We start from the raw sequence: 14,208 nt of genomic DNA, 5'->3' as shown, positions 1-14,208 counted from the left end.
CTCCGGAAAACAGCTCAACTGGTTCCCCCCGCTCCGTGCTGCGGCCCGCCCAGCGCACGCCCGCGAGGTGCGCGGCAGTGAGGAGGCGAAGCCCCGGCGGCCGCCGCGGCGCCGCTGAGCTCCCTCCGCCCCGCAGCCCTGCTGGCTCCGGCCCCTGGCAGGGGAACCGCCTTCGCCCCGCGGCGGGGAGGCGGGGGCCGTGCGGTGAGTGGGAGCTGCCGTGTTTGGAAACAACGTGGCCGCAGCCCCATTGGGCGCAGCGTCCGAAACACGGCGAGAGGCGGGCGGTCCCTGCCGGCGGGTGCCGGCGGGCGAGCTGACTTCGCAGCAGCCTCGGCTGCCTGTTGAAAGCGCCGAAAAGCGTGAGAGCTTTACCGACACTAGCCAGGCGTCGCCCCCTCCCCCGGGGGTGCAGGGGAGAAACTGCGGCTTCGTGGGGGTGGTCCTGGAGGCCGGCGAAGCACTCGGTGGGGGACGCGGGGCACGGCAGGAGGGGCTTTTGCTGTTGCCCCCCCGAGCAGGAGCGTGAGGCGTCCCTGGGGACAGCTGCGCACCGGGTTGCTGCCGCCGCCGCGTAGTTACGAGGTGCCTCCAGTGCCAAACACCTTCACAGCCACTCCGGCTCCTCGGCGCCAGTCGGGACGGGTGCAGATGGTTCGCTGTTCACTGAACAGGGCACCCGGGGCTCTGCCCCGACGCAAAGCCTGTGAAGCGCCAAAGGGGAAGCCCGCGGGCACGGGCAGGTCCCGGGGGGCAGCGCCGGGAGAGCGGCGTTGGTCGCCGCGGCCGCCAGGCGCCGCTGCACCCCTCGGACTCTAACTCCCAGCCGCCCCCGCGGGGGGGGGGGCCCGTAAGGGAGCGAGCGGGGCGCGCCGCGGGGCACGCCGGGAGCGGTAGTTCCGAGCGGGCGGGCGCGGGGCGCGCTGGGAGCTGTAGGCGGGCGGGACTCGGTTTCCCGTGGCGCCGCGCGGCGGGTTCTGACGCGGGGGCCGGGGCAGCGGGGCCGGGGCGGGGAGCCCGGGCGGGGAGCGGGTGCCGAGCGGGCGCCGCGGCGGGGCCGCGCCGCTCGCCATGGACTCCCGGGTGTCGGAGCTGTTCGGGGGCTGCTGCCGGCCAGCGGGCGGCGGGGCGGGCGGGGCGCTGCGGGGTCGCGGGGGGCCCGCGCCCGGCGGCGGCTCGAAAGCGAAGAAGAAGAACGGGCGGAGCCGGGGCGCGAAGGCCAACAACCCCCCGTACCTGCCACCCGAGGTGAGCTTCCCCGGCCGGGCCCGTGGTCGCCGCGTCCCGTCGGCCGCGGAGGGGGGTCCCCCCGCCCCGGGCCCTGGCGCCGCGGAGGCCCGAGCCGCTCCTGTCAGAGCCGGGCAGGGCCCGGGGGCGGGGGGCGCCGCCGTTGCGGGGCTGGAGAGGGCGGAGGGAAGGTCGCCCCCGAGCGGCTCGGTGAGACGTGGGCTCGCTGCCCCGCACCCTGGCAGGTTGGGTCGCGGGTCAGGCTGGAGAGGCTTGTGGAGAGGCTCGGTCGAGGGTCCCGGCGGTGTTGGTGGAGGGTCGAGCCGGGGTCGGGCTGCCTGGCGGGGGGCTCTGCAGCCGGCAGCCCTGGGAGCGGTGTGCCCTCCTGCCCCGGTCTCTGTGCTCAGGTTTGACGTGGCAGCGGGCAGGGTTGGTGCCCCCAGTGCCAGAGAGCTCCCTTCATGGCCCGCCAAACCCTGCCCATCAGTAGCATCTCACTGCCTGGCATCCATCTGTGGGTGCTTTACTGTCCAGGAACTAAAAAGCTTCGGAAATAAAGCTTTGCTCAACTTGTAGTCCCAAGCGTCCTGTTCGCATCTCTCCCTGAGAGCTGATCTGGTGGGTGTAAGTCCCTTCCCAGCTGCCAAACTCATCGACATAGCTCAGCAGGTTCTAGCGACTCCCTTCCCGGCTAATTTGGCAGTTGTTTTCTTACACAGAAATGCAGACGGTACTGATGGAGTGCAACGCGCTTGCCTCTTGCAGCAGGAAAAAATGTCATTGGTAGTAAGTGGGTATGTCGATCAGGCAGTTGGCACCACACTAATACGACTGCCACTGTGGGGAGCGTTACATTGCCCCGGAGCCGATTGCTTGGCTCCATTCAGTGAGCTTTCTGTAAAATGTAGAAGAGTCTGCGCTGGGAGGGAGCAATTCCTCCCCGAGGCAGGGCTGTGACACTTGGCAAGAAGGGAAAACAGTGCTTTGTTACTGTTAGATCTCCATGGGCAGGATTGTCCCCTGCAGCTGCCGTATAGTTTTTGTTCCTTTCAGCTGGAGGCTGGACAGCCCCCTGTGGTTTCAGCACAGCTTCCTCTCCCCAGCTACCCTGTGCAGTATGTGGCCTGGCAAGTCTAGGCTTGTTGCTTTTCTCATCTCAGCTGCCTTGAAAGAGACCCACCCCCTCATTTAGAGGACAGTGCAATATGTGAATGCAGTGTTCCTCCTAGAGCTGGAAAGCTGGCAGATGGTAAGAGAGGAAAGCCTTCCGCAGGAACCCTTTTCTCATTGCATAGCTCTGCTGCCTGAGAGCTGAGCTGACAATTCAGAACTTCCCTCTGTTGGCCTTTTGCCACCCTAAACACCGCTGTGGTTAGGAGCTGAGCTGTAAGGCAAGGAGAAGGCTGTTGCCTCTCCTGACATGCAAACTGGTGTCTGGAGGAAAAGGAAGTGCTTGGTGTTGGTAGCTTGGTTTAGTCTGTCAGAGTACTTGGCTTCCTGCAGGCTCCAGCCCTTTCTCAGTGGTCCTTAGACTGAATCAGTGGGAAAGTTATTTCAGTCTGTTCTCTTCAGAAGCTGAAGCCTGTTGTAGTTGGAGTGGGCTTGACGAGTACCTGGGCCTTTTTGGTTTAGGCTCTGACAATCCATTCTGGCTCCAGCCCTTCCCGGGAAAGTTCTCCTGAGTGTGTTGTGCACAGACAGCCACGGTTGGGTCTGGATCTCCAGAACTGCCAGGCCAGTGACCAGCTTGCTGGACTTGAGAGAAGTCAGTAGCTTGCCTCTTTATGTCTGTAGTCCTTCTCTCTTGCAGAGAGAAGACATGCAAGTATATGAGAAGCAATCAATGAAAAAATTGAGTGAGTGAGGGTATCAGTGTGCAGGAGAGGAGACAGGAACTTTTGTTCCCAGTCCCCTGTTTCTGTGCACATTAGGTGGATGGAAGCTGCTGGATAGTGTGGGAGTGGGATGCTGAGGGTGACAGTATAGGTCATGGATGGGTGACAGGGGAGACTTTTGATCATCTGCTGGCCTGTGCCTTTTTGAAACTGGAACTCTCTCTCTGTGACTGTTAGATGGCTCTATTCTTTACTGGCAGTAAACCCCCCTAAAGCAGTATTACCCCCGTGTCACTCTCTAGTTTTATCCTCTGGTTTTCATCGTGTGGGATGCAAACAGCAGAAACAAACCTGAAGTAAGTTCCAGTTGAGTGTAGGAACGAATGGCAGAAGAGGCTGTGACCTAACATAGTGTGTTTCTGCCATTTTCCCTCTCTCTGAAACTGTCAGCACGAGCTGCAGAGTATCTGGGCAGCTGATGCCTATAGAAGTTCCTGCTGGCACAGCATCTAACCTTTCTGTCTTGTTTCATTCTCTGACCAGGCAGAAGATGGAAACATCGAGTACAAGGTGAGCCTTTTGAGGTTGCAAAAGGAGGTCTTCCTCCCAGAGGGTTATTTTTCAGTGAGTAACTTCACTGTCACGAGACAGCATATGGGGAGCATGTCCGAGGAAGGGGCAGAAATGTGGACACTGTACTAAGGAACTCTCGGTCATCTTTTGTGCCTCTGTGCCCAGTAATACCCTGTATGATGAGCTGGAAGAGTCTGATCGCAGTACTCATTTTTAGGAAACTGTTTTAGGGGATGAGACCCACTGTGTTTTTCCTGAAATCTTCTTCCTTTCAAGAGAGAGCTGCAGGTGTCCCTGATAACAATTTTTCACTTTCTTGTGGCTGTTCTGCCATTTGCACTTAGTTGGCTCCTGTGTCACAGATAGGTCCCACAGCGCTGTCTTTACCCCCACAGCAGGCAGGGTACGGATCCCTTTGGCAAGGTGCAGGCATGTTCTGCTACCATATGTATGCACATTTGTGAAACCCTTTCTCACCTGTCCTATGGCTTCTGTGCAGACACTGACTTGGGCTGTGTTTTCTAGCGGTGGGTCAGAGTTGGGGGCATTGCTTTGTGGTGCTGGGTTAGGGAGCTGCTGGCTTGGGCAATGAGATTCCCTCAGCATCCAGGCTGTGGCTATAACTACTCCCTCTGTTAAACAGCTAAAGCTAGTGAATCCCTCGCAATATCGCTTTGAGCACCTGGTGACACAGATGAAGTGGCGACTACAGGAAGGCCGAGGTGAGGCCGTCTATCAGATCGGCGTGGAGGACAACGGGCTGCTGGTGGGCCTCTCAGAGGAGGAGATGCGTGCCTCGCTCAAGACACTGCGCCGTATGGCAGAGAAGTACGTGTTCCCTTTCATCTGCAGGACCCACAGGCATAAACAGCCTCCAGTAGAGAGGCTCAGCCCCAGGATTTCCCTGAGGAGCTGGTGGCTCTGTTCTACAAGCCCCTGTATGACTGAAATTCCCTCATTGTGAGGCTCTGGAAGTAGGAAGGCAGTTACAGGGCTTTTGGCTGGAAGCTGGAGGCTCCTTTGCTGCTATCCCCAGCTTTCATCCCATTGACTTTGCCAGCTGTGATTCTAGAGGTGCAAGAGCTGCTGAGTACAAGCGTGTGTCTCACTCCTTCGTTCCGTGTTTTTGGCAGGGTTGGAGCTGACATTACGGTGCTACGGGAGAGGGAAGTCGATTACGACAGTGACGTTCCAAGGAAGATAGCGGAGGTGCTTGTCCGAAAGGTGCCTGACAACCAGCAGGTAGGGACCTGTGACTTGGCTGTCCTCTCCTGCTGGAGACTTAGAGGCTTCATACAAGCAGCTTCCTTTTGGGATGGGAGCCCAAAGCCTAGAGGCACTTTGTCATAGATTGGCCCATAGCAGATGCTTTAAAGAGCTGCCAGAGGGAGACTTGATAATGCTTTTCATCTCCAAGATTGTGGTTGAGGCAGATACCAGTAGGGGAGGTTGCCTGGATCAGAGGTGAAAAATTATTTCACTTCTACAGCAACAGTTCTGATGCAGGCCAGCATGCAAACAAGGAAGGATTTAGAGTTCTTGCTGCAGCAAATCACCTTTTATTTCTGTTATCAAAGCCTGATGTGTCACATCACAACTCTTGGGCAGTGTTTCGCTGGTAGTAAGAGCAGAATCTAAGCAAGATTACATTGCATCATGTCCATCATGGAGAAGAGCTCTCTGAGGCACATCTCCACTGCTATGTAGTTTTCATGCACACCCAGCACAGCAGTGGTTAAGTTTTGTGATTTCTCTGTTCTTGTTCCTGTAGTTCTTAGACCTGCGAGTAGCTGTGCTGGGGAATGTGGACTCAGGGAAGTCAACCCTGTTGGGTGTCCTAACGCAAGGAGAGCTGGACAACGGGCGGGGCAGAGCACGCCTCAACCTCTTCCGGCACCTCCATGAAATCCAGTCAGGAAGAACATCAAGCATCAGCTTTGAGATCCTTGGCTTCAACAGCAAAGGAGAGGTGAGAGAGTGGGCTGCTGAACTGAAAAAGCTGGAGGAGAACAGGACTGCCCTCCTGTTACAACTGTGGTTGGGACACGAGGGAAGAGAGGTGGTACAGCTCAATGCCCCTTTAGCTGAACCTGGGTGCTACTTGCCTGTTTGCAACAGGAGTTGTGTCTTGCACCCATGGTGAATGATCTCTCCTCACTAATTCTGAGGTCCAAGCGGATAGATAAGAGCTGGCTTTTCTTCACTTGCCTGCTGGGGCTCCTTCTCTCACCGAGTCCTTCTGTTCCTCAGGTGGTGAATTACAGTGACTCCCGAACAGCAGAAGAGATCTGTGAGAGTTCTTCCAAAATGATCACTTTCATTGACCTGGCTGGTCACCACAAGTATCTGAAAACAACCATCTTTGGCCTCACCAGCTACTGCCCGGACTTTGCTATGCTGGTGGTTAGTGCCAACACTGGCATTGGTGAGTGTTGCCCTGTCTGCGTGGATTGACAGCAATGCGTGAAGAGAACTGGAGAATGGAGGGAGTGGGTCCTTGTTACCTGGGAACAGTTGTCAGAAAAAAAATATTCGTTTGGAAGCATCTTTTGAGTTTTTGTAAGCCTTTGAGTGCCTGGGAGGGAAGCAGAGCTGGGGTCACAGAATCACAGAATGTTAGGGAATGGAAGGGACCTCGAAAGATCATCTAGACCAATCCCCCTGCCAGGGCAGGAACACCTAGGTGAGGTTACACAGGAAGGCGTCCAGGCGGGTTTTGAATGTCTCCAGAGAAGGAGAATCCACAACCTCCCTGGGCAGCCTGTTCCAGTGTTCCGAACAGGCGGGGGTCCTCTTACCAGCTGTAGACCTCGTTAAACTGTACCCTGGACAGGGAGGCTTTGTTTGGAATTTGAGGCAGTGTTAGGAAAAACAAAACAAAACTAAAGAAAAACTTTGACATATTCTTAGGGATGCTGAATCCTAAAGCCTTGTAAAAAGGCAGCTGGAGTTCTCCCACATCTTTCCTTGACATTTTTGTGGCTGCTTTCAGGCAAACTCTTGCCCAAGAATGAAAACTACTGCATCTTTCTGAAGCAAACAGATCAGTCACAAAAATTCTTGGTGGTTTTTTGTTTTTCTGGACTGATGTTTGGTTTTGTTTAAAAGAATATTTTTGTTTTTTCATTGCCTGATGAACTAAGCAGTTAGGGTGAAATCTCTTGAGTGGGCCTGTGGGAGAGCCAGGAGACATAGCTGTGCCAGAAACAAGCAACAGTGGTGACTGCTACTGCACGTACACTCTCACTTGTCTCCTGCAGCAGGCACAACGCGAGAGCACTTGGGCTTGGCCATGGCCCTCAAGGTCCCCTTCTTCATTGTCATCAGCAAAGTTGACTTGTGTTCAAAAGCCACTGTGGAACGGACCGTGAAGCAGCTGGAACGAATCCTGAAGCAGCCAGGCTGCAACAAGCTCCCCCTGCTTGTGAACTCAGATGACGACGCTGTTACAGCAGCACAGCAATTTGCACAGTCTCCTAAGTAAGGGAACATTCCTTTCTTCTGCTGGGAGCAGGCAAGTCAGATGGGGCTGCTGTGTGGAGCTGGGGAAGGTGGACCATGGCGGGGCAACTATATCTTGAACATCTTGGATTCTCATGAGGTTTCCTACCCTTGCTTTCTCTGAGAAGGCATTTTCACCTCCCAGGCCTTTTTGTGGGCTCTAGGAGCAGAAGGTGCCCGAGGCTGCACTGGAGTTGCTTCTCCATGATAGAAGTGTGGGTTGGCAGGGGACCGGTGCCTTGACCAACCACGGAGCCATGGGTTACTGCAGAGCTGTACCTAGCCCTAGTACCTGTGCCCTCCTGCTCTGGAAATTTATCATCGTAGTCTCTGTCTTCTTGCTGGATTGGGTAGATCCAGAGTTCCAGCTACATTATGCAGCTGTGCTCTGGCCTTCTGCTTATTCCTGTCTATTTGTGTCTGACAGCATCACCCCAATCTTCACACTGTCCAGTGTTTCTGGGGAGAACCTGGATCTCTTAAAAGTCTTCCTCAACATCCTCCCTCCACTTACCAACAGTAAAGAGCAGGAAGAGCTAATGCAGCAACTCACAGAGTTTCAGGTACCTAAGTGTAGTTTGCTTCCAGTTCTGGTACTGCACTCATTGCTGTGACATGTGACAAACATCTGGGGGCTCTGGAAACTGTGGGAAGGGACGTGGTGAACTCTGGGAGACTAGCGGGAGACATTAAAGACAGGACTCACTCCTTGTAAAAAGCCTCTTGGGCTGGGCTCTCTCCTAACCAAGGGATGCCCATGTCAGGGATAAGATTGTTTCTCTGGTTTTCACTGCAAAGGCAGAGGTTCCTCTAATGGGCAGGTAGTGGGAGCTGGCAAGACCTCCGAGATGGTGTCAACACCATCTGATGACCAGCAGAGAGCTCACCTCCCTCCACAGAAGTGGCAAGCACCTTGTTCTCATTCTGGAGTGCTGTTTCACAGCTGTCTGAGCAGGTTATTCTTGTTGCCTTGCTGCAGGTCGATGAAATTTATACTGTGCCAGAGGTGGGGACTGTTGTGGGAGGAACTCTGTCGAGGTAAGTGAGGCCACAAGAGTGGGTGTGAATGGTGGCTGGAGTTCCCACAAGGTTAGAGTCACCAACCGCAGATGGACGCAGTGTGAGGCTCAGTCCTGACTGCTGCCAGATGACTGACCAAGTGAGGGCAAAGCCCTCCAGGGTATTGGGTGGTGCCATAAGCAGACCATTGGTCATGAGGTGGCAAGCAGGGACTCTGCTCTAAACTTGCTGGATTAGGAATGGGACCTATAGTGTGCTGAAGGAAGGCGTGCTGGCACCCAGAGTTGGCAGAGGTTCCCAAGGCGTTGCTTTCCTCCTTCCTCAAGCAGGGATAGGAAATGTAAAGACCAAATCCTCTGATCCCAGCAGAGGTTAACTGTATGCTACCCCACGAGAAGGCATCTGTCATAGAATCATAGAATGGATTGGGTTGGCAGGGACCTTAAACATCATCTAGTTCCAATCTCCCTGCCGTGGGCAGGGACACCTTCCACTATACCAGGTTGCTTAAAGCCATGTCCAGCGTGGCCTTGAACGCTTGCAGGGATGGGGCATCTACATCTATTCCTCAGTGTCTGGGAGTGATCAGAGCAGTTTGGCCACCAGCACACCCACACAAAGCATGTGTCAGCTGCAGTCTCTCCAGCAGAAACAATGCAGTGTGGGAGAGCACTGGTGACAGAATGACCCCTGTGTGAGGGATACCTGGTGTTCTTAGGAGTGATAATGTGGCTTTCGCTCCTGCTGTAGGAAATCCCTCTTCACACCAGCGATGCATCCCTGTTAGTCCTGAGTAAGAGTCCAAGGACACTCACCTCCTTGGCCCTAGGGAGTTTACGCAGGTTGATCTTGGAGGGTGAAATTTCTTCCTTGTCTCGTAATGAACTCTGTCCTGCTCTTCTGCCCTGGGCAGTGGGATCTGCCGAGAAGGGGAGAACCTGGTGGTTGGTCCCACTGACGATGGGAAGTTCCTCCGGCTGAAAGTGTGCAGTATCCAACGCAACCGCTCAGCCTGCCGTGTGCTACGGGCTGGGCAGGCAGCCACACTGGCCCTCGGACCCTTTGACCGCTCCCTGCTGCGCAAGGTGAGTCCTGCTGTTGCCAGGTTGCTCGCTGGTCTGGTGAGCAAGACTGGAGGCTTCCCTGGAGATCCCCGATTGATAGGGTGGGAACAAAGTAGAGACATTTGCAGGAAACTTACTAGAAGGAGAGCAAATGGCCAGGCTATGAAGTGGGATGAGAATGGGATGCAAGCCCAAGTTGCACAGTGAAGATGTGTTTGTGGTTTGGGGGGCTGTGCAGAAGCAAGGGGACTGGCCCTAACTGGTCTGAGCTTTGGGTTGTTGTGCAGGGCATGGTCATGGTGAGCCCAGAAATGAACCCCACCATCTGCTCAGTGTTTGAAGCCGAGATCGTGCTTTTGTTCCATGCCACGACTTTCCGGAAGGGGTTTCAGGTGACGGTGCACGTGGGGAATGTGCGACAGACTGCTATTGTAGAGAAGATCCATGGAAAGGTAGGCACAGGAATAAAGGGGAGGAGGGTGGACCTCCCTGTGGGGCCTCTTGGGTTCCACCATGCCCTCCAGTAAAGCTAGGGGCTACTGGTATCTTCAGTAGTTGTGTCCCTTCCTAGCAGCATGCTCCACCCCTTTATCCTGCCCATTTGGTTGGTTTTCCTCCCAACATGTTAAAGAATTCCCTCCTCACAAAACAAGCCGCATGATGGACTACAGCAAACCTGTGAAGGGAGGTGAACTCTCCATTCTCTAGAGCTTGTGTCTTCCTGTCTCCCCCTATGCATACAATAATGGGAAGAGCTCAAGGAACACGGTCTAAGGGAGGCAACCTGCTCATTTGCCTCATCTTCTTAGCATCCACATGCACCTCCCCTGCATGCATCAATATGGTAGATGGGTCTAAGCTCTCCTTTTTCTCTCTTCAGGACAAGCTGCGGACAGGAGAGAAGGCAGTCGTCCGTTTCAGGTTCATCAAGCATCCTGAATACTTGAAGATCGGAGCCAAGCTGCTTTTCCGTGAAGGAGTCACCAAAGGCATTGGGCATGTCACTGACCTCCAAGCCATCACCACCAAAGAAAATGGCCTGGAGGAGTCCCTGGGGCCTGGACAGCTGAGCTTCTGACTACCACTAGGTCAGAGAGATCTCTACTCACCAGCAACCAGGGAGAAGGATGGAAGCTCCTGTGGCTATCTGAACGATGCCTGGAGCTGCTGCTGTCCCGTTCTAGCGTGGGTGTTCCTCCTCTGCACTGTGAGATGGAGCCTGGGAGAGTTTCTTGCATTCAGTGCCGTACATGGAGCAAGTTAAGCATGTTCTCCGCATTGCCCGCAGCTTTTGTTACCTTGCCCTCCTTCAGAATAGATCAGAGGCACCTGCAGACCTGGGCAGGCAAGTTCTGGCTCCGTTTACTGTTTGAAAATTACTGGTTGGGAGGAGCAGAACCCTTGAAGACCAGCAGTGAAGGAATGTTTTGCCATCTCCGACGTAAGATCTGGTTCCATTTCTGCTCTCTGAGCACTGGGTTGGTAACAATCCTTTCCTGAGTTATCCTGCAGCACATCCCTCTGGGCAGGGGATGGAAGAGGCCCTGCTACCCACAGCAGGGACTTGGTTGAACCTCTCAAAATGCATTCAGGATGCTTTTTAACCGTTTTAATCTTGGTTGGCTTTAATCTGCTGTGTGTCCATTTGTGTGTTGGTTTTGCATTACTCCAATCTAAGTGTCTTACTGTTGGACAAGTGTCCTGTTCCCCACTCACACGTACACACTCCTTCAGCATCCCACTTTCTGACTCCTGGGAAGCTGTGTCTGCTCTGAGTGGCGCAGCCTCCCGCTGTAACAGCACGAAGGCAGAGTTCGCACTCGCATCTGTTCCTTGCAGCGCCTGGGCCCGAGGCCATTCTGTGGAGCAGAGTGGGGCCTGGGCCTGTGCTGGCCTGGGAAGGTTGCTTCCATGGATGTTTGGCTGATGTCGTTACCTGCATGGTGCCAGCAGTGGTTTGCAGTAGGCTCCTTGCTGTGGCTGTCCCAGGGCCCAGCCTAACTTGCACCTCGCACGCTTGCCTTAACGTGTGAGGAGGACAGTCTGTGTTACTGACACAAAACCAGGCGACTTCTAATGTTTAGATGTGATTTGACAGTGGCGTGATTTTATTTCTGTTTCTCCTTGAGGAAGACTTCTTTTTCTTTCCCGTGCCACTGGGGTTTGTTGTCAGTGGAAAGCTGATGTTGCCAGCAAGGACTCTGTGCACAAAGAGTGGAGCATGTTTGTCTCCCGCTCACTGTCATGCAGCTCCCCTGTGGGACTGTTACTCCAGGCTGCTCATAGTCTGGAGGGTGCAGCAGGGGCTGTACAGCTGTACATACGCTTTTGTTTGTATTGTTGACTGTTAGACCAAATGCGTCTGCTCTGTGCAACGTGGCACGGTGGCCCGCCAGCCCTGACCAAAGAGAAGGGCAAGGGCCTGTGGTAGCACTTGAACACCCAAACAGCCCTTCTGCTGTCCTGAGAGCAAGTTCTGCTTCTGGGTAGCCAGCACAGGCAGTGCCTGCGGGGCTGCGCGGCCTGTGCTCATCTGCGAATGTGTCGAAGCGGTGCACTCCACTGCACTGGGCTCCAGCAGGTGGGGAGGTGGTAGCTGTACCCTGCGAAGAGCATGCTAAGGTGTGTGTAAGCCTGTGAAATGGTGGTGTATATGAAGGGATTCAGAGGCAGGTCAGGAGTGACCTGTCTCTTGTGGGGAGCACTGACCCAGCTGGAAATTGAAAATCTGTTTCTTCTGCATTGTCCCAGCAGTGAGAAAGGAGCCATTGGCTCAGGGTCGCTGTTCAAGCAGGATCGCTCTTTCTTTCCATCCTGACAGTGGTCTGGGTGTTACAGTGACATTCTCTTTCACCCATGCCTGCAAGAGCGACAGGCCCAGCTGCCAGCAGGCTCTTCCCTTTGGTGCTAGTGGGTCATAAAGAAAGCTGTCTGGGGGGTGCAAACTGTTTGCAGCAGCCCTGGTGTTTTGTGCCCCAAAATGGGCACGGGGTTCTGTGACCTCTAAAATAGCCGATGGCTGGTCTCACCTCATCCCTGCCATCTGTGGCATGACTGTTCTTGGTGCCATGCTCTTCATAATTGCTGTTGTCTTTAATTTTTCTAGTGCTTGGGGTTGTCCCTGTTCCCCAAGCATCTATATATAAATGTACAGAATAAAGATGTTTTATTGAGCTTGCTGGCTGAGTTGTACAATGAGCAAAGGTGAAGCTGGGCTCTTACCCTGCTGCCCTTGGAGCTGGGTCATGGTTGGAGATGGCTGCCCTTTACCCGCTTCCTAAGCTTCCTGCATTCAGCCCTATAAATACCATCCTGTGGCGTGGAAGGAATGCACGCACGCAGCTGTTTACAAGTGGGCTCCCCTGGCTTATCTGAGCAAGCCTGAGTGTGCAGCCTGGGGTGACAGGCAGCCACGTCACCCTGAGCACAGCACTTGGGGCTGTTGTGGGCGGAACAGGCTGTGGTGAGTGCTTCCTCCCAGCCACAAATTCCCCCAGAGCCTAATTAAAGGGATACTTTCTAGGGCACGCATTTAAGTGGTGGTTTGGTTTTAAAATAGCTTTGACCTTATCAAGGGGTCTGCGACTGCCTTCTCTCCATGAGAACAGATCGTTCCCTTAGGACAAGCAGAGGCAGAACGGCTTCCCTGTGGAGGTGACTTGTGTCACTGAAGGGATTTGCCTGTTCTCAACTTGGTTTTGTATCAGGTAGTGGCATCTGTGGAGTCCAGTCCTGCCAAACACCTAGGAAATGAGACATGCTGCTGTCACAGGAGCGTGAGGCAACCCTGCCAGACTGGTTTCTATTTCTCTTTACGTGAGGACTTTGGGAAACTTGTCACTTTACAACATGAAGACTATCATTAATGGGAGTGACTCTGTAATTTCTTCCTCTGCTGATTACCAGCAGAGCTGCATGCATCAGAATGAGCTTCTTGTGCTTCCTGGAATCTCACAACAACTGTGTTGTCAAGTACTAGACTCCGACTGACAGCAACATAGCAGCTTCCCAGCACAGCCTCTCTGCTGAAAGGAGAGCAACTCAACAGCTACAAGGAGGATGGCACAGTTCAGGAAAGAAGGAGAAACAGCACATGCAAATGCAACTGCATTTTGCATCATTATTTGTCGCCTGAAAGGCTCTCTCCCCCTGCTCAGGGAGGGGAAGCATGCAGCTGATGAAACACTGTAAAGTACATTTCCAAACTCCACCCAGCGTTGCCTTGACGTGGCAGGTTCCTCCCCCCTCTCCTAAAAGCTGAGTTCAAATTATTGGTGGCAGCAGCACTTCTGGAAAGAGGCCAGCAGGTTGCAGGCAGTGGTGTAGCAGGGAGCTGAGCCCTGCCAGGCAGCTGAGGGCAAGCTCCTCTCTTGCCCTGGGGCCAGTCTCACCCCTCCATGATATTCTGCTTTGTTGGCTCTGTTGAACATTGTGGAGCGCTGGGGCAGTGACTCTGACGTGAACTACGGCCCAGAGAGCTGAAGAAGTGATTTGGCAGAGCACAATCACAACAGATACCTGTCATCAAGTTGCATGTTGTATCACCAGGAGTCTGGGAAGGAGGAAAAATGTGATTATACACGCTGTAATGGAGTAAAGCTTTCACAGAGGGCAAATGACATCCCTTCTCTAAGGATTCTACCAGTAGGCTGTTTATGTATCAATAGCAATTATCAGGAACTAGTGCTGCGATTTCAAGAAGCCCCACCAACAAGTACGCTGCTGCAGCTCCAGCTTCCTCAATCTCATTTGACAGAAGCAGCCTTTCCCCTCCACTCCAGAGCTGGTGATAAGCATCATGCGGAAGCCTGCTACACAGAGGGAATTGCCAGACTGTCTGTAACAAAAACCTTGAGGCCAAGGTGGGGATAAAAATCAGTGTCTGCCAGGTAGAGAGGGAACCACATGGCTTATTAATTATACAGTAAGGGCAAGGCCTGCAACTGCAGCCAGAGGAGAACCACCACGAGGTGAAGGCTTTATACTAA

The 14,208-nt window shown here is 54.1% G+C and overlaps 1 protein-coding gene across 2 annotated transcripts; it reads left to right on the top strand.

The window, feature by feature from the left end:
* Nucleotides 1-98: 98 nt before the first annotated feature.
* Nucleotides 99-12,516, top strand: GTPBP2 (GTP binding protein 2). 2 transcript variants are annotated; one of them, XM_065630725.1, is made up of 12 exons: nucleotides 99-204; nucleotides 3,606-3,632; nucleotides 4,279-4,463; nucleotides 4,769-4,877; nucleotides 5,407-5,604; nucleotides 5,886-6,060; nucleotides 6,896-7,115; nucleotides 7,564-7,699; nucleotides 8,116-8,174; nucleotides 9,070-9,241; nucleotides 9,508-9,672; nucleotides 10,101-12,515. In XM_065630725.1, the coding sequence occupies exons 3-12, from the start codon at nucleotides 4,330-4,332 to the stop codon at nucleotides 10,296-10,298; spliced, it is 1,566 nt and encodes a 521-aa protein (XP_065486797.1). In that variant the 5' UTR covers nucleotides 99-204; nucleotides 3,606-3,632; nucleotides 4,279-4,329; the 3' UTR covers nucleotides 10,299-12,515. The 2 variants fall into 2 exon arrangements, with proteins under 2 accessions (XP_065486797.1, XP_065486795.1); XM_065630723.1 differs by lacking the exon at nucleotides 99-204 and adding an exon at nucleotides 1,035-1,248 and having other exon boundaries at nucleotides 10,101-12,516.
* Nucleotides 12,517-14,208: the final 1,692 nt, after the last annotated feature.

The sequence above is a fragment of the Caloenas nicobarica genome, chromosome 3, assembly GCF_036013445.1.
Source record: "Caloenas nicobarica isolate bCalNic1 chromosome 3, bCalNic1.hap1, whole genome shotgun sequence".
NCBI classification, from domain to species: Eukaryota; Metazoa; Chordata; class Aves; order Columbiformes; family Columbidae; genus Caloenas; species Caloenas nicobarica.
The sequence above is the reverse complement of the archived record's forward strand: the minus strand, read 5'-3'. Positions and strand labels throughout refer to the sequence as shown.